This window comes from Peromyscus maniculatus, chromosome 1 (genome assembly GCF_049852395.1).
Source record: "Peromyscus maniculatus bairdii isolate BWxNUB_F1_BW_parent chromosome 1, HU_Pman_BW_mat_3.1, whole genome shotgun sequence".
Lineage (NCBI taxonomy): Eukaryota > Metazoa > Chordata > Mammalia > Rodentia > Cricetidae > Peromyscus > Peromyscus maniculatus.
Window position 1 is genome coordinate 185,945,231 of NC_134852.1, and position 21,845 is coordinate 185,967,075.

At 40.3% G+C, this 21,845-nt stretch overlaps 1 protein-coding gene across 2 annotated transcripts; it reads left to right on the forward strand.

Annotated features, from left to right (window-relative positions):
• The first annotated feature begins 1,807 nt into the window (after nt 1-1,807).
• Nucleotides 1,808-21,450, forward strand: LOC102920241 (lipase member M). 2 transcript variants are annotated; one of them, XM_042262742.2, is made up of 9 exons: nt 1,808-2,225; nt 7,184-7,301; nt 10,411-10,609; nt 11,437-11,546; nt 14,327-14,463; nt 14,617-14,763; nt 17,110-17,181; nt 18,257-18,328; nt 20,607-21,450. In XM_042262742.2, exons 1-9 carry the CDS (start codon nt 2,079-2,081, stop codon nt 20,871-20,873), a joined length of 1,269 nt encoding a protein of 422 aa, XP_042118676.2. In that variant the 5' UTR covers nt 1,808-2,078; the 3' UTR covers nt 20,874-21,450. The 2 variants fall into 2 exon arrangements, with proteins under 2 accessions (XP_042118676.2, XP_076418552.1); XM_076562437.1 differs by lacking the exon at nt 18,257-18,328 and having other exon boundaries at nt 20,607-21,009.
• The last annotated feature ends 395 nt before the right edge of the window (nt 21,451-21,845 follow it).

Genomic DNA, 21,845 nt, shown 5'->3' on the forward strand with positions numbered 1-21,845 from the left:
AGAGCCCTCTAGCCTGAACTTAAACAGACAGGGTGGTTAGAGGAAATTTTGTAGACTCACTAAGAAAACCAGGTGGTTAGGTTTTTGTTTTGTTTTGTTTTTGCCATCATTAGCCTCTACAAAATCCAGAAACATATTCAAAAGTAAGGATTGGCTTACTTGAGCATATTGAAGCAAATATGTGTGACTTACATATGTTAAATACATGTGTATTTAAAATGTTTAAATTCATTTTAAATCCAGAACCTGAAGAAACAACTTAAACTGCCTAGCATGCACAGGATCCTGGGTTTAATTTCTTCCCAGCAGTGAGAAGCAATTCACACAACATGGCATAGTTATCTAAGTCCATCCTTTCGTGAGGGAGGACATGTTGAGGGGACTTTCCACGTGACTGTAATACTAAACAGTGGATTAAGATACCTGTTTGTTTTTAAGATTTTTTTGTGTGTTTAATAATGTGTGTGTGTTTGTGTGTGTGTGTGTGTGTGTGTGTGTGTGTGTGTGTATACCAGGACATGGGCATTGAGTAGGGAGTACAGGTGCCCACTGAGGCCAAAAGATGTCAGATCCCCTAAATCTGGAGTAATAGGCAATATTCAGCCACTGGACCTCTGCACTGAGAATTGGGTTTAGGTCCTCTACAAGAACAGCATGTACTCTCAACCACCGAGGCATCTCCCCTGTCCCAATATCTAAGTTTTACTTCTGGCTTTGCCACAATCTAACTTGACAATGCTGAGGGGATCATCTAATTCTGAAATGAAAATGAAAGCCACCTCCCACCCCCATTTGGGCAATACAGCATTTCAAGATCTTAAAATGTCAGCAGTGGGAGGTGAAGTTCTCCTCTGAGATCTCATTTTGCTTAACTTTAGAGCAAGCTCAGTGGGTTCCAAGGAGAGGACGTGGGGCTTTGTGGAGACAGTCTTTAGGTTCGCTTTTCCTCATCGGGTCAAATCACTCCTCTCTAAAATGTAGCAATCAACAATACTGTGGACGAATGCTCAGCCAGACCCAGATAAAGACACTTGCCTCTTCACACCTACCCAGCCGGTGGGGATGGTGAAGGGTGAGTCATCTGGGCACATTTCCACAGAGTCGTCTTTCCGGCTTTGACTTTGGCTTCTTCACCCACCACATTCCCAAAGTCTGCAAATGGGTGTGGCTGCTATTAGAGCTGAAAAATTGATGTAAAAGTAGAAAAATTACCTTAGTGTGTTTTTTTTTATTAACTTGAAGCAGTCTTTACTTAAACTAATGAATCTTCCTTCTTGGCACGCTCAATTAATAGCAGGTCAAGGAGCTGCTCTCACATTGCCTCACCGTCTGCTTAACTAGGACATTTGGCTCATAAAAATAATGAGGCTTCCACTCATTATTTGGGTTACTTCAGGTGATTTAATTACTAGGTGTCACTGTTAATAATAACTAGTAACTACAAACCAAATTTAAAATTTGGTATATATGTATTGAACTAGAGAGAAGCAGGCTAAACCTAGATTGTTTCCTTACCATTAATATTTTTATCCAGCACTAAAAATAAGAAGTGTTCTTAAAGATTTTGGCATTTCAAATAAAAGTAGTTAGCCCTGCATTTCCTCTTCAGCAGCAGGACAGTGATGATGGAAGCCACCAAATGCTACTATAGAAACTTGCAGTATGTTCTGCATGTTCCATGTCTTGCTAATTATCAAACAAAGATAAGAACTGAGCAAAAGGGGGAGGTGCTTCATATGGCCCTCACGTGGAGATGGCCAGCAGGTGTTTACAGGCTACATAAAACATGCATGAAACTCCCGGTTGCAACACGGAAAGTTAGACACACCTAGAAGTGGAAGGATTGGTGTTTACAAGATGAATGAGAGAGGAACAGGAGGAGCCAGCTGGGACTGTGACATTCTAAGCAATGTTTGCAGCCTACACCGTGTTGTTTCATTCCTATACCTAAACCTGCTTTATCTGCTTCAGATTTTTTTACCACTGGAAAATACACAAAGATGTTTTAAACCTACAGGTCCTTCCTCTAGATGTAGTTGCTACATCCTTAGGAACAAAGCAAATGCAGGTGTTGGACCATGTCAGAAATCTTGTCAAGAGCATGGACTGTTTCACACAGAGTGGAGATATGGCTTCTGATCCTGGTGGCTTATTTACTCCAACGAAATGTGAACTCAGGACATATGCCAACGAAAGCTGCGGATCCAGAAGCATTCATGAATGTTGTAAGTTGGGGTTTGTCATGTTTGGAGGAAACGAAGGGTTATGTGTTTTACCATTTGCCTCTCTGCAGTAGCTGCATGCTGTGTTATTTTTATATAGTGAGATGTTTCATGCTAGAACAGTATGGTGGAAAACACCAGAACTGGAAAAGAGCTAAACTGGTTGTCAATTGATTTGGGGGCTTCCCAATCACATCCAGTGATTTTGGGTGAATGATTTAATCTCTTTGGACTTTAAGAACAACTTAATTTGTCCTTGAATTCTCAGATTCACCCAGTAAGCAAGGAAAGAATTGAAACATTCTTGATGATTTTCATTCTGTCTTTGTTTTCTTTCCTGCTTTGTCCCTTTTATCACCTCTGACCTCTTGCTGTGAAAGCATATGCTTATAGTAGCTTCGTACTCTTAGCCTGCTCCGGATGCTAACGCTGTCAAATAGCAATGAGAGGTGCCTGTTTGTATTAGAGAAGATGTGTGAGTCAGATGCACAGAGGATGACACATGTCTTTGGAAGTCTTCTGTAGAATTTTTGTGTTTACTTTAAATCCCAAGTTGGTTTTTAGTACATGTTTGACATACAGTACCATTTATTCCATAGACAGTATTGTAATAAAAGTGGTAGAGACATTATCTCCTTTTCAGTGCTCTGTCCTGAAGAGATGGTTATCTACACTTTTCAAATCAAGGCACTGACATTAAAGAAGCATCTAAACAAGTTAAACAAGCCCTACCGCTGCTCCTTGGTAGACCTGCAATTTAAATTCAGGCTCACCGAAACACACGACTGTAATTATAACCACTGTGCAATAAAGCCTACCATGTGACAGGGTGGAGAGTCGACTTCCAGATGGGTGAGATGATGTGCTGGATGCCCCTTAGACTCACCTGATAGCCCCACCAAGAGAGGAAGCTTAATGTTTTGTGACTGAAGACCCTTTTTATAGAAACTTTCTTTTTTTTTCTGGTGTTTTTTGCCTGATTTCTAAAACTAATAGCCTATATAACAAAAGAGTTTTCTATGAATCATAGGTCTATCGGGCTTCATCTGCCATCTCAATGGCTGCTGTCATAGTTTCTGAAACTCACAGACTGTAGAAGCATTCTGAGTCTACAGAGTATGGATATCGGGCTTCTTTCAACCATCCCCACTGACTACCTTATGTTTGTCCTCCCAGGACTTTACTTCAGATCCTCAGGAATCCTAAATGTCCCACACAAAGTCCTCCAGCATACAGAGAGTCCCTTTGACAAAGATTGCCTTCCTAGACCAACCCCTGCACATGCTCAGTACCTCCAGGCTCCCAGGATTTCTGGAAGGACTGGACTCCCCCACTGCAGATGCCTGAAGCTGTGCTATGCACCAAGGCAAAGAGAAATCTCAGAAAATCAAACACCCTGGTTTCACTGAGCTGACAATCCAGCACAAAAGACAAACTCTTAATTATCTTGATCACAAGACTGAGATAAAGGGGAGAAAAAGCACAAAACAGGGGAAACTAAATTTTGTAGCCTAAAACCAGAAGAATAAATAAGAGCTGGGAAGGGAGTTGCTGGCAAAGAGGTCAGCATGTTGAGAAACTGGAGCACTGAAATCTCGCCGTATTCAGGCCGTATTCACAATGAGAGTAGGTTATTGTGCAGTTGACTTTTAAATTCAGTACTTTTATTATAAGAACATTATGATTCCCTTGTATGAAACCTAAGAACTTTGGAGCCAATAATGGTTAATGCATTAATACATTAATACACTGAGCTAACCATCAATAGCTCTGACGAGTCCTTTAATTTTCTTCTAAAACTATGAAGTTTTCTGTTTTCTGAGAAGACTAAGGAACATCATACACAATTTTCCATTTTCCATCATTTTCTATTAACAATATATATCACGAAGAATTTCCCAAGCTTTTAAATAAGCTCTAAGAACATTATTCAATTTTCTGTATCACATTATACATGTTTGTCCCAGGTTGGTTTCTCAGAGAGCAGACATGTTTTAAAGCATAATTCATGTGCAAGATGTTTATTAGGAACCCTCGTGGCTTGGCATAGTGGATTGGCATAGTGGCACACACCTGCAGTCAAAAGCTTCTAGGGGAAGCAGAGGGGACTCTTGACCCCACAATATAGCAACACACACACACACACACACACACACACACACACACACACACACACAGGCAACATTTCTAAAAAAGAACAAACAATAAAGGGTAAATATTCTTAAAGTAATGTTTTAATTCATATAACTGATTTTTTTCCTTCAGGTAAATATTTTAAAATAGAAAATTAGGTTGTATTAAATATAGTTAGAATTTTTAATTTACACTTTGGAGAGCAAAAGCATTCTAAGCTTCAATTCAACTTTGACTGTACAGTGAGGTTCTGATTCAAAATGCATATATGTATGTGTGTTAATATACATCTATATGTACATATACATTGATAGATGTATCTTCAAAAATGCTTATGCCACTGGGCGTGGTAGTACACGATTTTCATCCTAGCACTCAGAATGTAGAAGCAGATGGATCTCTGTGATTTCAAGGCCAGCCTAGTCTACATAGCAAAGACACCCAGGGCTACATAGAAAAAGAGACCTTGCCTCAAAACACAAAGGAAAAATTGTTACAAAAACATCTTTAGAATATGTTGAATCTGTATTTTTATGCAGACAAATTTGTGTTTTGATATTACCCTGTGTAAGCTCTCTTACCAAATATAGTGTCTCCTGACCATCTGTTGACAGTGTTCACTAATATATAATCCTTTTCTTTCTAGGATACCCATGTCCCTAGCATCTACCTCCTAGGTTCTCTCGGGTTATTACTATTCAGTCTTAGAACAGCTCAAATTCTCCCTCCTCCATAAAATTTTGCTGAACTGGTCCTGTTCATGGATCTCCCTCTGCTCAGAATTCCTTTCCTCCTTCTTTCCCTCACATCCTTCAGCCATTATTTACACCTAACCACTCCTCCCCATAACAAATTACATAGTCCTTCTCAGAAGCCCCTTACCATTTCAAGTGTGTATCTATCCCAACAGTGACTCTCGAAGGATACCAGAACAAGCAGCTTCTTCAACATCTGGAAGTTTGTTAGAAACTTCAGTGCCTAGTCTTAAACTTATCTTGTTATGCAGTGTTCAGTTGACATCCCTGGGAGGCCTGCTCTTTTTATGAAGGGAAATGGAGGGAGAGATCTAGGGGAAGGAGCAACTGGGAGGAGTGGAGGGAGAGGAAACAGCAGTTGGGATGTAATGTATGAGAGAAGAAGATGGATAGATAGATAGATAGATAGATAGATAGATAGATAGATAGATAGATAGATAGATAGATAGATAGATATAGATAGATGTTTTGGGTCTACCCCAGACCTGCCAAAAATCTGAGAATGGAATCCAGCAATTTGTGTCTTGACAAACCTCTAAGTAGGTCTGATGCATGATCAAAACAATTTAACTATGCAATGGTTTGCACACCACACACAAATCCATAATACTTGGTCAGTTGGGTTTTAATTATGTACTTATTGGATTTTTAATTATATATAATTCCTACTGAGTGCCTATTGCTGGTGTTAGGCATTGCATTAGTGTTCCATGCATTTTCCTTGCCTTACCCTATACATCATGAACTAGCAGAGAAATAAAGTAAGGAGCAGTAAGTAGTTAAGGTTTTCAATATCATACAGCCAACTTGTGTGTTACATTAGAACGCAGGGGGAGACCTCTACCATTTGTTTGTTTGCTTGCTTGCTTATTTGTTTGCTTACTTGCTTGCTTGCTTATTTGTTTTTTCAAGACAGGGTTTCACTGTCTAATAGCTCTCCTGCAACTCACTCTGTAGCCCAGGCTAGCCTTAAAATCACAGAGATCCACCTGCCTCTGCCTCCGGAGTGCTGGGATTAAAGGCATGTGCCACCACCCCTGGTTTGGCCTTTCTTCTTAGCGATTATGCTTGCTACTCTGGATTCAGTGCTGGGCCTTTGGAACATGGTTTCTCCTCTCTGACTCATTTTGCAGCAGCCCCTGATTGAAAAGGTCCCCTCCTCCTCTGACTGATGAGATAGTGACAGATGGTAAGAGCTGTGAGCGTGCTTAGGAGGCAGAGTTTCAGCGTGCACTTCTACCTGGAGTGGAGATGTTTAGCGAGTGGTCCAGGGTAGGCACGAAGGAGTTTGAGACTCCTGAAATTGTATACAAAGGAAATGTTTATGCATAACATTTTTATAGTTATCCCCAAATCTAAGGAGGGTTTTTACATCTAAAAGCTTAAGAATTAATGTTCTTCAGTTCATAAATTTAAAACTGAATGAGTCTGAGGAACTGTGGGACCCAGGAATGTCCCCAAGTCATCCCCAGAACAGGCATGATATTGATTGCAGTACAATGGCCTGATTTCTAACCTGGCCGGAGCCCAAGATTCTATACATTCAGTGGCCCTGAATGATTCTGAAACACACATCCAGGCTTTGGAATCTGTGTTCTGGTTCAATGTTTGTCAAATATCAGAATTCTGTGAAGACCTTTTTGAAACACAGATTGCTGGGATCTGCCTTCAGAGTTCCTAATATAGAAGGTTCTACTGCCATGCTCTGCCTTCCTAGCAAGTGCCAGGTGAGGCTGCAGAATTGCCCCCACCTACTGAAAACCATGATCTAGTTTAGTCTCTATATGAAGAACAAAAAGAAGTGAGAGAGATAGGGTGTAGCTTAGTGACAGAGCACTTGCCTAGTGTGCAAGGGCTTGGGTTTGATCACCAGTACTGAAAAATATAAAAACTAGTGAAAGTGAAGCCTAGGAGGATTGGCTGGTTTTACTAAGTATTATCAGTTCGAGAATAATAAGGACCTTCTTGCAACACCAAAGAAGCCTCTCTTACTCTTAAGACTTTAGGACTATGACCATGTAGACCTGAACTCTAAATTCTGAGGTTTTTTGTTTGTTTGTTTGTTTTCTATAGAGTGAAATCATCCAACACAAGGGTTATCCCAGTGAGGAATATGAAGTTGCGACTGAAGACGGATACATCCTTTCTGTGAACAGAATCCCTCAAGGTCTAACACAACGAAAAAAGGAAGGTATGGTTTACTCAGTATCATCCCAGGATGACAGTCTTCTTGCAGCCCAGACTTTCTTGATATTTAGAATTAAGTTTGGTTCTTAGGATAGTCTGAGGTCTCTTGGTTAGACTGAAAGATAATGTCAGTTCCCACATAATGTCTACCCCCATTACCACATTATAGCCTATCCATACCCATGTTCATCAACTATCTCAGACATATGTTTTCTTTTCAAAATTGCCTTTGATCTGGAGAGGGAGATCAGGGGTAGAACACATGCCAAACATTTGTGGAGCCCTGAGTTCAGTCACCATCACTACAAAAAAACAAAAAACAAAAATTAAATAAAAACAAAACAAAATCCACAAACAGAACAAAACAAAACAAAATCTTCAAGAAAAAAATCATTTTAATGGATTTTTTAGAAAAAAAAATCCATCCTGGCACTTAATCCATTTTCAAACTTCTTCTACATAGAAATTCTAGAACATTTCCTGATGATCCCTTGAAAAGACCCCGGTCATAAAGAAGGAAAGCTCCAGTGAAGTGTCTGAAGCTCAACACTGTGCAATGTGTTCCTCCTCCAAAGAGTATTTCAGATAGTTATGATGTTGCCTCATTTTCTACTAAGGACTAAGAACCAGGTTCTAAGTGCACATATTTTAATTTTCAGTTTGTGTTTATGCCATTTGCTTAATTTTGTTTCTGTATGAGATTCTCGACTGACACTTTTTAAACTTTCATCATCATCAACAAAGTATGTGCCCACTCGTTTCCACCAATCTCTGTGTCTTTTATATTCTGGCTCTACATTGATAACAACAACTGTATTGTTGGTCATGGGTGCCAAAATATAACTTCTTTGGCCCTTTCTATATGCCCGCTATAACACCAAGTGCTTCATTTTTTTAGTCTCATGTAATTTTCATTATAACTCTGTCACACGGTATCCCAGAAATTCCATGCTAATACTTGCTAGTACATGTCACTCAAATTAAGATGTTTGTAAGAGTGCACTCAAATTAAGATGTTTGTAAGAGTGCAATAATATTGCTGTGGAATATTATTTTAAGATGTGTTACATTTGTTTATGCTGTGGAACATTTGTTTTAATGATGCAAAGATGTGTTGCATTCTTTTATGTTGCATTTGTTTAACTCTGTGAAGCTGTGTTACTGTGCCTGTCTAAAACACCTGATAGGTCTAATAAAGAATTGAACAGCCAACAGCAAGGCAGGAGAAAAGATAGAAGGGGCTGGAAGACAGAGAATAAATAGAAGGAAAAGAGAGAAAAGAAGAAGAGCAAGAACAAGGAGAGGAGGGCGCTAGGGGCCAGCCACCCAGACAGCCACGAACTGAGAGTGAAAGTAAGATTTACAGAAATAGAAAGATAAAAGTCCAGAGGCAAAAGGTAGATGGGATCATTTAAGTTAAGAAAAGCTGGCCAGGCGGTGGTGGCACATACCTTTAATCCCAGCACTCAGGAGGCAGAGCCAATGGATCTCTGAGTTTGAGGCCAGCCTGGTCTACAGAGCAAGATCCAGGGCAGGCACCAAAACTACACAGAGAAACACTGTCTCAAAAAAACCAAACCAAACCAAACCAAAGCTGGCTAGAAACAAGCCAAGCTAAGGCCAGGCATTTATAGATAATAATAAGACTCCATGTGTGATTTCCTTTGGAGCTGGGTGGTGGGCACCCAAAAAAGCCAAAAGAGTAAAAAAAAAAAAAAAAGCCAACTAACAACACATGTTCTTAACTAATACTGGGCAAATGCTATTGGTCTTTGATATAAAAGTTCAGAATTCTGTTTATCCCAATTTATACTTGTATAGCCTTGAAAATGAGTGCTTGTTTGACACATGTTTAACCTGATGAGGGTCTGCTTGGTTTCCACCCCAGTGCCTTTGAACTTACAATTTTCTTTACAGCTTTCATGACCTTTCTTCTTCCCTGACCACCCTAGTAGGAATGCAGCTTCACATCATCTATTAACATCTGCCTCATTCCCTCATACATTCCCTTACAATGTCTGAAGACTTTCCATATGGTAGCTAGTTTCTGGATGGTTTATTGTCTTCTGCTTCTCCACCAGAGTGGGAAACACAATGAAAGCAGGGTCTTCTCCTATTTCATTCAAGGCCTGTGCACCAGCTAATACAATGCTGAGAGCAGTCTAGGTGCTGATAAATTTATTTGTGAGATGGAGGAATGAAATGTGCAAATAAATGAATACCCTAGGAACAGACTTTTCACTAGGTTCCACAAATCTTACAGGCTTGGGCAAGGCATGGTGCTTCCAGTCAAACAGTTACTGTTGCTCAGTGTGGAAGAGGACACCTGCACTGCTCGAGGGTCAAGTGTTTGTACTCACAGACTGCAGACTGGCCTGAGATGGACCTTCAAGAAGCCTTTTAGTTGAATTGGTGTGCAATACAGCCCCCTACTGGCTGATATTCTTACGGTTCCTGTTACTTCCTAATGGGCTGTTATGATTATGATTATTTATTTGGGTTTTGACAGCGTCTTGCTGTGGTAGCTGGCCTCAAAATCATGATCCTTCTTTATTAGCCTCCTCATTTCTGATATTATAGGTATGTACCACCATACCCAGATTATAACTTTATTCTGATAGACACATTTCTCTGAAGTGTGGGTGCTTTTTACATGTAGTAGCCTTAGTCATTAGACCATTTTACATATGTACATGTGTATATGTGTGTGTTCATCATTATAAAATATCCTCTTCTGAAACAGACCAAATATTTTCTGAAGACCTAATACTAACAGTTTCATACTTAAAGTTCCTCAAAAAACAAGTATGGAAACTGCATTTTAGGTTTTTTTGTTTGTTTGTTTGTTTGTTTGTTTGTTTTTTCCCTCTTTAGCGGGCAATATGCTGTCTTTCACATGTGATGTATCTTATTTATTCATAACAAAAATCCTATTTTCTGGTGGTGAAGAAATTAAAACACACAAAAAAGTCAACTAAGATAACCAAACTAGCAAGCGGTAAAAAAGGAAAGATTTGCACATAGATTTCTCGGGCATGCAAGTCCCTGTTTGGAGAGAAAGCAAGAAAAACAGAGAACATTTCATGGAAGTTGGAATTTTCTCTCATCTGCAGGATCCAGGCCAGTGGTGTTACTGCAGCACGGCCTTCTTGGGGATGCTAGCAACTGGATTTCCAACCTGCCCAACAACAGTCTGGGCTTCATTCTGGCTGATGCTGGCTTTGATGTGTGGATGGGAAACAGCAGAGGAAATACCTGGTCTCGGAAACACAAGACTCTCTCCATAGACCAAGATGAGTTCTGGGCTTTTAGGTACAAGAAAACTTTGAGGATGGACATGGACATAGATGTGCCTGGAAGAACTGAGTAAAGAATGGTGACTTGTAGCATTTGGATAGCTTGTTTAGTTGTATCACCAAAGTCCCAACTTGATATCCCCAATTTTCTTAACTATCTTGTGATGCTTGAACTGAGAATGGATTTCCCAAGGTCTGGCTAACAATGGGGTGAGAACAGTGGCTGTTGTGGGTTGATGGAGACTGGAGTGAGAAGAGTGTAGGTTCATTTGCGTGTGAGCGAGTATCTAGGACTAACTCCCTCATATGTGACGACATGGCTGATACCGCCAGGAGATGAGACCAAGTGTCATTAAATGGGGGTTTGTTAATCTTTGTGTGCCATCAACTTAACTAGTGTTTCTCATAACCTCACTCAAGTTCCTAAGGTCCTTACTTACCACTGATATTCAACCCATTCTTTATCCATTTCATCAGATAAAAAGTTCTGCTGTACTTTCAGGATTTGTCCTACAAAGAAATCTGCATCCCCCTGTGCTGTTCTACTTATGGGGTAGAACACTCCTCACATTAGGAGGTGGCTTGTGGGTCCAAAACTATTCAATAATCATCACTCCATTATAGCATTTAGAGAGACTAGACATTTCTATCAGTCTGTGGCCTCACAGAGTCACCACAGGTTTGAAACAAATCCATCTTGAGGGTTATGAGGGGCACAGTAAGTTAGCAGAGCTGACACTAGGGGGCGCTTGTTGGCGGATCCTGGGGGTGGGAGGTGAGTGATTTTGACTGCGTTCTGTTTATGTTATAATTGTTGTCTAACTTTGTCTTTTCCCCTTGTAGTTATGATGAAATGGCTAGGTTTGACCTTCCCGCTGTGATAAACTTTATCTTACAGAAAACAGGCCAGAAAGAGATCTATTATGTCGGCTATTCACAGGGCACCACCATGGGTAGGTTCACAGGAGAGAAGGTTTGTATCTGCAGAAGAATGAGCCTGCGACCCAAGCTGTGACTGAGCTCAGTCAATTACTCCTCACCTGGTTTTCTCCTCTTCAGTGGCTCTAAACGCTTCAGGGACAGAGGCTGAACTAAAGAAGCTTGAGATGTGGTAGAAAGAGGAACTGATAAGGATACAAATACCATCTCTGTCACTCTTTAGATATTCCAAAGTAAATCCTTTAATTATGCTCAATTTCCTCATCTGCAAAACAGAGATAATAGTTCTCTCTTAAGGGTATTCTGACTAACTGGACTACTTAATACAATGATGTATGTTAGCTCTGTAAAGGTATTTTGTCTAAAAGACAGTTGTAATAGAGGTTTGTAGTCCGTGGTATGCACTCAGTGAATGTGTTCAGTTTTCTAAGGAATAACACAAACTTTTAAGCCAGAGTAGCTGTGTCTAACTACCAAGACAGCATTTACACTCATTAGAATGATGAAGTGAAGGGATTCAATACCATCTTTGTATTGTTTAGCCTTCATAATAATGATAATTGACTTATATGAATATTTACTAACTGCTTGCCATTAGAAATGCATCATTTTGCTTTATCTCTGAACAAGAGTATTTGGAAAAACTTCATATTCCCATCTTATAGATGAGTGAATTGTAACATAATGAAAGAACTAGGAACTTAACAGTGAGTCTCTCTCTCTCTCTCTCACACACACACATACACACACACACACACACACACACACACACACACACACACACACACACACCTTCCTCAGCTCCTAAAAGAGTCTTACTTCCATATCCACAACCATTGAGGACTATCAAGTCCAATCTCTCAAGGAAGAGACGTGGATACCTTTGAAGCTTGCTCTCCTACTGAAGCATTATGACTCCAGGCCAATAGACCTCAACCAGCACTGGGTTAACTCATAGGATGCTTGTTGTTGCCTTAACTCAGCAATACACGATGGTGCCAGCAGACCAGACAGTCACTCTGGTCATGGGTACTGACTCACCAGGTGGTTCCCTTCTGCCAAAGTTCTCACTGAATAAATGGTCTCACCAAACTTATCTTTTTACTAGCTCCAATTTTCCCCCAATGAATACAGTGGCCATTTTCCTTTCTCTGAAATTCCTCAGGTTTATGCTCTATCCTCACTCTACTAGAGAAATAAAGGACTTAATGTACTAACTTTGAGAAATTCAAAGGAGAAGGAGCCAGAATGAAGAGGAGAAAATTTATTTCATGTGCAAGTTCAACATGTTATAGGAGAGTTCATGTGTATCAAATTGTCAGCATTTTCCCTAAAATTTATTCATCCCCAGGACACACATCATACAGAGTCACAAAGAGTAAACTGGTTATAGCCAAGCCCTAGACACCAATTTTGTTAAGCAGACAGCATAATTTATACACAAAATTAACCTGAGTCTGAAGAGCAGTGAGCACAGTATAACTGGCTATTTTTGTTTATCTCTCTCTCTCTCTCTTGATTTGCATCAATCACATTGCTGTCAGTATCTATTGGGAACTATGTGGTTCACTAAGGCTTCTTGAGTTTTATTCATGGAACCAACTTGTTTCCTGTAAAAATTTCCAACCATCACTAAGATCGTTACTCACATTTGATATCATGTAAAAATAAAGTTGTATTGGGAGTCAAAAATTCTAATGACTGTTGGAACTGAGAGCTCAAATTCAATGGGCTCATTTTTAACCCATACTCCAAAGGATGAGAGACGCTTAGGTTTCACGCTTTCCTTATCTTAATTTCGGATAACAGCAATGGGCTGTAGTGTTGCTCACTCTCATCAAACCAGAGATAGAAAGGTTACAATGTTTCATATCTCTATGACTCGGGTTTTTTTAAACTGGTTTCTCTATACTCAAATTGTTCATCTTAACACCAAGGCAGAGGTGCCAGTGACAAGGCTAGGTGCTGTTTTTGAGAGGAACGCATGAGTGAGAAAGCATATGTTAGTCTAGTGGTAAACCATGAGGCTGTTGAAATAAAAACCTTGAACTTGTTTTGCATGTTCCTGGGAGAAGGTCTTTAGGGTTCTTAGATCTTATCTTTTGAGGGGAGTTCTAATCTGGTCAGGATTAATCTGCTCAGGATAGGTTTACGTATTCCCACCCGCTTGTACTCACAGCATCGCTGAGAGAGCAAGAGATAATAAGAAATCTTCCCTGTCTTTGACTTCGCACACAGCAAGCAAACCCAACCAGATGCAGAGGACTGGGTAGAAAGATTCTGTCTCCTCTCACACCCATTCGCTTTCTGGGAACTGAACAGAGGTCACGAGTCAACTTTTTCTCATCTCCAACCCTCTCACTGGAAATACCAGCCTAAACAGAGAATGTGCATATATACATGATTGTAAATGTAAGACCATGTCCTGACTTCATGGGACAGACTTTCTCTTCCATAGGTTCAGCAGAGATCTTCAATAAGTAAGAGTGTTTGGGGAAATTGCTCTATCTACTCTGGGTGTAGAAGCCAAACAATTTAACTCAATGAGAACGTACTACCTGAAAACAAATATGAGAAAGGTGTCATGTGAAACACAGGAGTTTTTGCATTGGGCCCCACTCCCACCCCACCCCATATACACACTACATCCACGAAGCCTACAACTGCACTGGAATAAGGTTAAGATACAATCACACATAATTATTAGAGGATTTGGACACAAGTAAAATACACACACATCTTATAAGTTCTTGGACATTTGATACCCACAGTGATACATTTTTCTCTCTTACAGGCTTTATTGCATTTTCCACAATGCCAGAGCTAGCTCATAAAATCAAAATGTATTTTGCCTTAGCACCTATAGCCACTGTTAAATATGCAAGAAGTCCTGGTACCAAATTTCTGCTGCTACCAGATATGATGATCAAGGTATGTGACAGGCCAGATGTCTCTGTCTGCCCAGATGTCTCTGTCTGCAGGGAAGTCTTTCAGCCCAGTTTCTTGCAATGCATGCTCTAAATAGAAGCAGTTTTCTTCCTGAGTATATTGCCATGGACATTATTTCATCTCTTATCTTTACAGGGATTATTTGGCAGACAAGAATTTTTATATCAGACTAGATTTTTCAGACAGCTTTTTATTTACCTTTGTGGCCAAATGATTCTTGACCAAATCTGCAGCAACATCATATTACTTCTGGGGGGATTTAACACAAACAACATGAACATGGTGAGTAAAAATTTCATTTCCTAAGCAAAGCCGGGAGTTCTTGGTCTCAGTCCTTGAAAATGAGCTAACACCAGCCAAGGGTTGGAGAAATTATGTGCAACATGTAATTTGTGATTTCCTAAATGTAAGAAAACGTTGGGCAAACTTCAAGAGGAGTCTTGTGGGATGCAAGAATATATTATAGAGATTCAGCTGTGGATTAAAGCTATACTTTGGCCGGCTAAGGGTCTGTCAAAAGGCAAGCCATTTATTATGAATATTTGGTGCTATCTAGCCTTTAATAATTTCAGCTGTCTTCTACTATGAAATTCTTGCATGCCAAAATATTTCCAGACCATTTGCCTAACAGTTCAGCTCCTCAGATCTGCTGAACTTCCCTGCTGGAGCCAGTACTTGGATAAGGTGGTGTAGCCAAAGACAAGCGGACAGGCGACAGGCGACACATAGTTTTGTTTCTTGTGCTAATGAAGCTCAGACCATCCCCTTGCCTAGAGGCCTAGTGGCTCTCCAGAGCAATTGACTGAGAACAAAATAGGTTTTTACTCATCAAGGTGAAAGGTAGGGTGGAGGAACATTTCTGAGGAGGCAGAGAACTGCATGCCCAGGAAAAGAAAGGGCAGGCATTTTCTGTAGAAGCAGACAGAACTGCATAGTCAAGGCGTTAGAGAAGAGAGGAAGACAGAGATTCTGTAGAGGGTAAGCAGATATCGGGTAGAGTTTTCTGAGTGCCAGGAGTAGAGAGTAGTAGAAATGGAGAATGAGGAAACAGAGGATGAAGATGAGGCTGGAAGAATAGGAGTTTAGTCCTTAGCAGGACTATGAGCTAGGGAACTGGATGGAACTGAAGCTATGTGAGCAGAATTTCATCCCAGAAAAATAAAGTAAACAGATAAAGAGCTTGGTATGTCTAGAGCTATTCCTGCCCTGAATGCCTGACGAAGCTATGGCTGTATTGATAGAATTTTGCCTTAGAGGAATAAAGTTAACAGACCTAAGAGCATAGTATATATAGATTTTTTTCCCTCAGATATCCCACACCAGACATAGCTAAATCCCCAGACTCTTGGGTATTCAACAGAAGGCATAATGTAAGGTTAATGTGAAAGCATTGCCAGGTCCTAACTTGACAGATTGCAGGCAAGGTTGGAAACCTATAGGAAATAAATACGTGGAGATAAGTAACAAGGAAACCAGAAGTCAATCAACCAGACATCATGTCTGCCCTCCACATGGGGACTTTGGATTTGAGTTTCCATGATGGGAATTTCAGCTTAGCTTAGGTATGACTCTGGTGACATCACCAGGTGAGTTCTCTAGCATGTATGAGTTAGAGATTAATGTACAAAGTGATTTGGCTCTTGAGAAAATTCCCAGAGAATGAAGGAAAATGGACTCGGCAGATAAAAGGTGGAGCTATGAAGTAACTTCAAAACAAGCTGAAGTTGACCCTCTCTCTAGGATGGTGATTCTCAACCCTTGGGTCATGATTCCCACAGAGGTCACATATCATATATTCTGATATTTACATTATGATTCATAATAGTAGCAAAATGACAGTTATGAAGTAGCAACAAAGTAACTTTATGGTTAGGGGGTCACCACAACATGAGGAACTGTATTCAAGGGTCACAGCATTAGGAAAGTTGAGAACCACTGCTCTAGGATTTGTGAAGGTGGACTAATCCTACAGAGATGATAGTGAGGGTGACGTTGGCCAAGGCATGGAGATCCCTGTGAGATCTGACAGTGGAGATCTGCCTACCTGTAGCATCACTGAGGAGTGACTGGAGTAATGTCTTTCATTCCTAAGAAATTTTCTTTAAAAAAAAATGAATTAACTTATAACCACCATTTAATAGGCATCTGTACTGTGCCAGGATAAATCGTTCCTTACAATTACAAACTCAAGAGACAAGTATTATTAATATCTCCACTGTATGGGTTAGTATACTGAATTCAGGTTTTAATTAACTTGCCCAGATCCACCCAAAAATTAAATAATAGAGCTAGGTCCAATACTCGAGTTCTTATCCTAAATTTCTCTAGTAAATTTGCTTATTTATTATTGTTTAGTCTATTTTGGCAGTGATGGGGTTGAAACTTGTAAGGTCTTTTTAATGAGAACCTATTCTCAAATGAACAACATCATTTCATGGGAAGGCAGTGGCAATTGCTTTACACACAAATGTACTTTTTTTTTCAGTATGATTTATACGCACATGTACTTTTCTGGTCAGAAAATGATGGCTGCTGATTTAATGATGATCCCATCTCTTAGCCTGACATCACGGAGGTTTGGTCTGGACAAGACCATCTGGTCCCTTAAGTCATTATGCTTTGTTACAGAGCCGAGCAAATGTATATGTAGCCCATACACCTGCTGGAACATCTGTGCAGAATATTCTCCATTGGAGCCAGGTAAGAATGCCCAGCTTGCAGCCCTGGGTCAGGATCCTTGCACATGTTGTCTGGAATTATCATATAGCCTGACAGTTTCTGTTTATCCTGAGTTAGAATCTGACCACTGACATTAGAATGTGAACTTATTCAAAATTTCCAGTGACAGGAGGCAAGGCAGAAAGTGGCTTGCTTAAGCCCGTCTTTACTGCATCTTGAAAGTAGGGCGATTCAAATGAGACCCTTCTCCTTCTGGAGTCAGAGTCACAAAGACTGATGAAGAAAATTATGTTTCTAATTGTCCTTATCAGCTTTTTGAGCAGCACAGTCAAGCCAGAACAAAGGCGTTCAGGTGGGCCAAACTGCAGAAAGAAATTTTCACAGTTTTTGGTGGTGTAAGTTTTACAGTCTAGGGAGAGAAATTCGTGTGTGTGTGTGTGTGTGTGTGTGTGTGTGTGTGTGTGTGTGTGTACATGCACATGTGGAGAGAGAAAGAGAGATGGGAGAGGAGTGAGAAAAGAAGGAAGGAAGGAAGGAAGGAAGGAAGGAAGGAAGGAAGGAAGGAAGGAAGGAAGGAAGGAAGGAAGGAAGGAAGGAAGGAAGAAAGGAAGGAAGGAAGGAAGGAAGACACAGAGGAGTTCAGTAGAAAAGCAATGGGCACTGTCTCCCACTAGCATGACATCCCACAGTGCAATGCGCAGTCCTATCATGGCATCTGGAATTGTACCAAACACCTGTCTACACTGATACACCAGAGATGCACTTCCTGCAATAAATGTAACAGCAAAGCTCTGCTGCACACAGTATTTCTTGCTAAAAGAGCCAGACTCTTGCTTTGCACTCTTCTAAAAGGACTCCCAGTGTGGAGTGAGAGAATAGCCCAAAGAACTTTGTTCTCTGCTTTTCTCACAATCAAAGATGGGGTGCGCATTTGAAAACACCATTTTCCCTTTAAATATCTTGGTTTTTTTCCTCCCTTCCTTCCTTCCTTCCTTCCTTCCTTCCTTCCTTCCTTCCTTCCTTCCTTCCTTTCTTTCTTTCTTTCTTTCTTTCTTTCTTTCTTTCTTTCTTTCTTTCTTTCTTTCTTTCTTCCTAGGCAGTGAATTCTGGTGAACTTCGTGCCTTTGACTGGGGAAGTGAGACCAAAAATCTGGAGAAATGCAATCAAGTAAGACTGTCTAATACCACCTGTTAAAAATACATCACCCTTCAGAAATGTGTGAGAGGGAAGTTATGGTGATATGTTATTCCAGAGATAGGAATAAAATACAGAAATTCAAGCAGGAAAGATCATAGTTCAAGTCTAACTGCATCTGAAAATGGGAGAGTACTTAGCCAGCAACCTCTTCATTTCCACAAGGCATGGGAGGTCTGTTTCATTGAGCCTGTCCCAGGAGCAAGGCATCAGGGCTTCTTGGGAGCAAGATGGGGTCAAGTTAGTGAGGGATGAGTGCATTCTAAAGGGATCCTTTTAGGACCAAAACAAACATGCACATGGAGATGCTATAATAAAGTGACGCAGTAAAAAAAAAAAAAGCCTGAAGCAGTAGATGGAGATCCCTGTTTGTCATGGCTCTGTACCTCAAGCCTGTGGGATTGTGGGTAGGCTGCCATTATTGAGGACTTACTCTATCTAAAATAGAAACCATTCTACATGTAATCCTTAAGATGCCTGGGGAGAAGGCTGGGGAGATAGTCCATGGGTAAGAGTACTTGTTGTGCGAACATAAGGACCTGGGTTCCCCCAGCACTTCTACAAAAAGCCAGGCATGGCCAAGCATGTCTAGAACATCAGTGTTGGGGGTTGGGTGTAGAAGACAGGAGGATTGCCGGGGCTTACTGACCAGCCAGTTTAGCCAGAAACACAGTGGACTCCAGATTCAGCAAGAGCTCTGTCTCAAGGGGGCAGGACAAACAGTGTCAGACAAGCTGCCCCACATCCTCCTTTGGCCTCCATTCACACACACAATGCTTCATAATGTGTGCACATGTTACACACATATGCACATAGATCACCACACGCACATGTGGGCACATGCACATGTGCTTTCTGATCATACTTTTAATGAATACAATTTTCAAACTAAAATACAAAAGAAGCCCACACAAATATTACTACATTATCAGGAGTATGAAATAGAAAAGTGGAGAATCAGAGTTGAGCAAGTATGCTCTTGTGAGTGTAAAACACTCACTGAAGATGCCTGGTTGTCATGAATGTAGAGATTAGCCATACACAGCTTAATCTTTCTTTGGGGTCTCACATTATACTTAACATCCAGTGCAGTAATCCACCTAGACATAAAATGTTGGGAAACTGTGTGGTTGCCCTTAGATACCAAACTTAGTCACATTTTTCAACTCCCTCTTTTGAGATCGCCCTTGACTATCTTCAATACCATGACTTTAGAGAGAACATTCAGGTTCTATGATGTTTCTCATTTATAAGGCTTTTGTGGACTGATTTCTAGGGACAATGACAAATGCAAAATCAGCATGAGGAAATGGCAATGAAGGGAAGAAAAACAGATGTGTGGGAAGATGCCATAAACGGTGTCAGCTAGAGCTAGGTGGGACATTTAGCTCAACCTTTTCACCCAAAAGATGAGAAAGAAAATTATTCACACCAGAGTGTCCTTCTGCTCTGCATCTAAATTAGGCAGCCACTTAAGTTCTTAGGGAGCCAGGAAGACAAAGAAGCTATCTAGGATTGAAGCTAGGACTTGCAGCTGATTTTATGCTAAGACACTGGCCTCCCTGATTCTATGGAAATTTTTGAGTGTTGACTGATCTCAAGGACTCAAACTGCCAGGAAACTCTACCAGCTTGGTCTGAACAGAAGTTCCTTGGATAAAGAAGAATTCTTTGGAGGATTTAGGGGGGAAGATGGGTGGAGGTTGGGACAGGTATTTAATTTAACACCCTCCTTAGTTTGAAGTAGCTAAGTGCCTGAGGTTGATTTGTAGTTTCTTCTGGTTTGAGAGGTTCAGTGACGCTGAACCTGGACTGTGTCCCTTGGGCCTTTGTAATAGGTTCCCTTGTCTTTCCTGTGGAATGTTTCCAATTCCTGTCCCATAACTGTAACTAACAAGGACATTATTTTAAAAGGAGATTTTATGTATAAAATGTTTAATAACACACACACACACACACACACACACACACACACACACAGAGCTAATTTGTATGCCTTCTCTCGGGATCTAGTAAGGTTTTAGAGTTACTATCCCCATTTCACAGTGAAGAAACTAAAGTTGAATCATGTTAAAAGTTTTCCTTGAAATTGGATCTGGAATAGAAACTATTAGCAGAGTTCTAAGTGACTCTAACTCTTATACACACTTTCATCACAGCCCAGGACATGTGCATTATGTTTACTTGAAATAGAAGTTGTAAATTTGGCTGTAAAAATATCATGTGGAGTTCAAACTATTCTTTTTATCTAGCCAACTCCTACAAGGTACAAAGTTCGAGATATGACGGTCCCCACAGCAATGTGGACTGGAGGTCAAGACTGGCTTTCAAATCCAGATGATGTGAAAACACTGCTTTCTGAAATGACCAACCTCATCTACCACAAGAACATTCCTGAATGGGCTCATGTGGATTTCATCTGGGGGCTGGATGCCCCTCAGCGTGTGTACAGTGAGATCATACATCTGATGAAGAGAGAGCCCAGCCTTTCCCAGGGAACCTGCAAGGTTGCACTGTGAAGCTCTTCCTGTTTGCAAGTCTTGGAACAATGTCACACCGTATGGGCTGGGCTACGGGGATGCCAGAAGACCTGCTGGTTCAGAGGAATGCTTCAGGGTGCTTCCTCTGACACTAAAGCTGATACTTACATGCTTTTTCAGTTAATTAAGCTAAGTTGGTGAACAGAGGTTTCCTGTGCTCAGGACCTTCTACCGTCTTGTAGTGTAGCTATTACTTCACCAACAGAAAGTACCTAGAAATTAATTATTTCATTCAACCTTTCCAAACTGATTCTTGTTTCTGTAAGTTAAATATTGGAGCAATAAAGTAAAAGGAAGAATTGGGACAGAGATTAAAATTGTAAATATTCGGACTGTTGACTTGGATAAAATGAACTATACATTGCCATCTTATTCCATTAAGACAGGGTACTGCTTTAGGAAGGCAAGCCATTTGGACAACAACAGAAAAATGAAATTATGGTAGGTGGAATCTAAGCTAAACAACCTAAGAATAAGGTTAAGTTTATAGCTGAATCTCAAAGATTGTTTTTTAGGGTATTTATGAGTTTTTCAATAAATTAATTGTGTGTCTCATATAGCATATCTGTGTGTCAGTACTGAGATGTTCAGCTGCTGTTAGGAGACTACCTGGTCCAAATGAAAGCTATGAAGAAAAATTTATGTCATGAGGAGAATGAAATAAATTGTTGTATATTTTATCTTTTAATCAAAGCAGAATTACTTGTAAATAATCTCCCAACACATTCATAAATCTAGATTTAAGTCCTTAGAAAACTCTTTAATTTTCACATGATTTCAAAGGTGACAAGTTGTAAGTTATGGATATTATTTTGCAGTCTACTCTGAAGACAGATCAAAGCCCATCTGTGCCTGTTGGATGTACCCGCTGAGAATATACAGTGTTTGTTGAACATAAATTAGACTGTGAGGTTCATTTTTCCTCCCTCCCCAGAGTTACCTGGTAGCTTG

Bases quoted from the DNA above. Each gene is read 5' to 3' on its own strand.
- LOC102920241 (XM_042262742.2), top strand. From the start codon at position 2,079: ATGTCAGAAATCTTGTCAAGAGCATGGACTGTTTCACACAGAGTGGAG. The intron at 7,302-10,410 runs GTATGGTTTACT...TCTCATCTGCAG, and splicing joins AACACAACGAAAAAAGGAAG to GATCCAGGCCAGTGGTGTTA. The intron at 10,610-11,436 runs GTACAAGAAAAC...TTCCCCTTGTAG, and splicing joins GATGAGTTCTGGGCTTTTAG to TTATGATGAAATGGCTAGGT.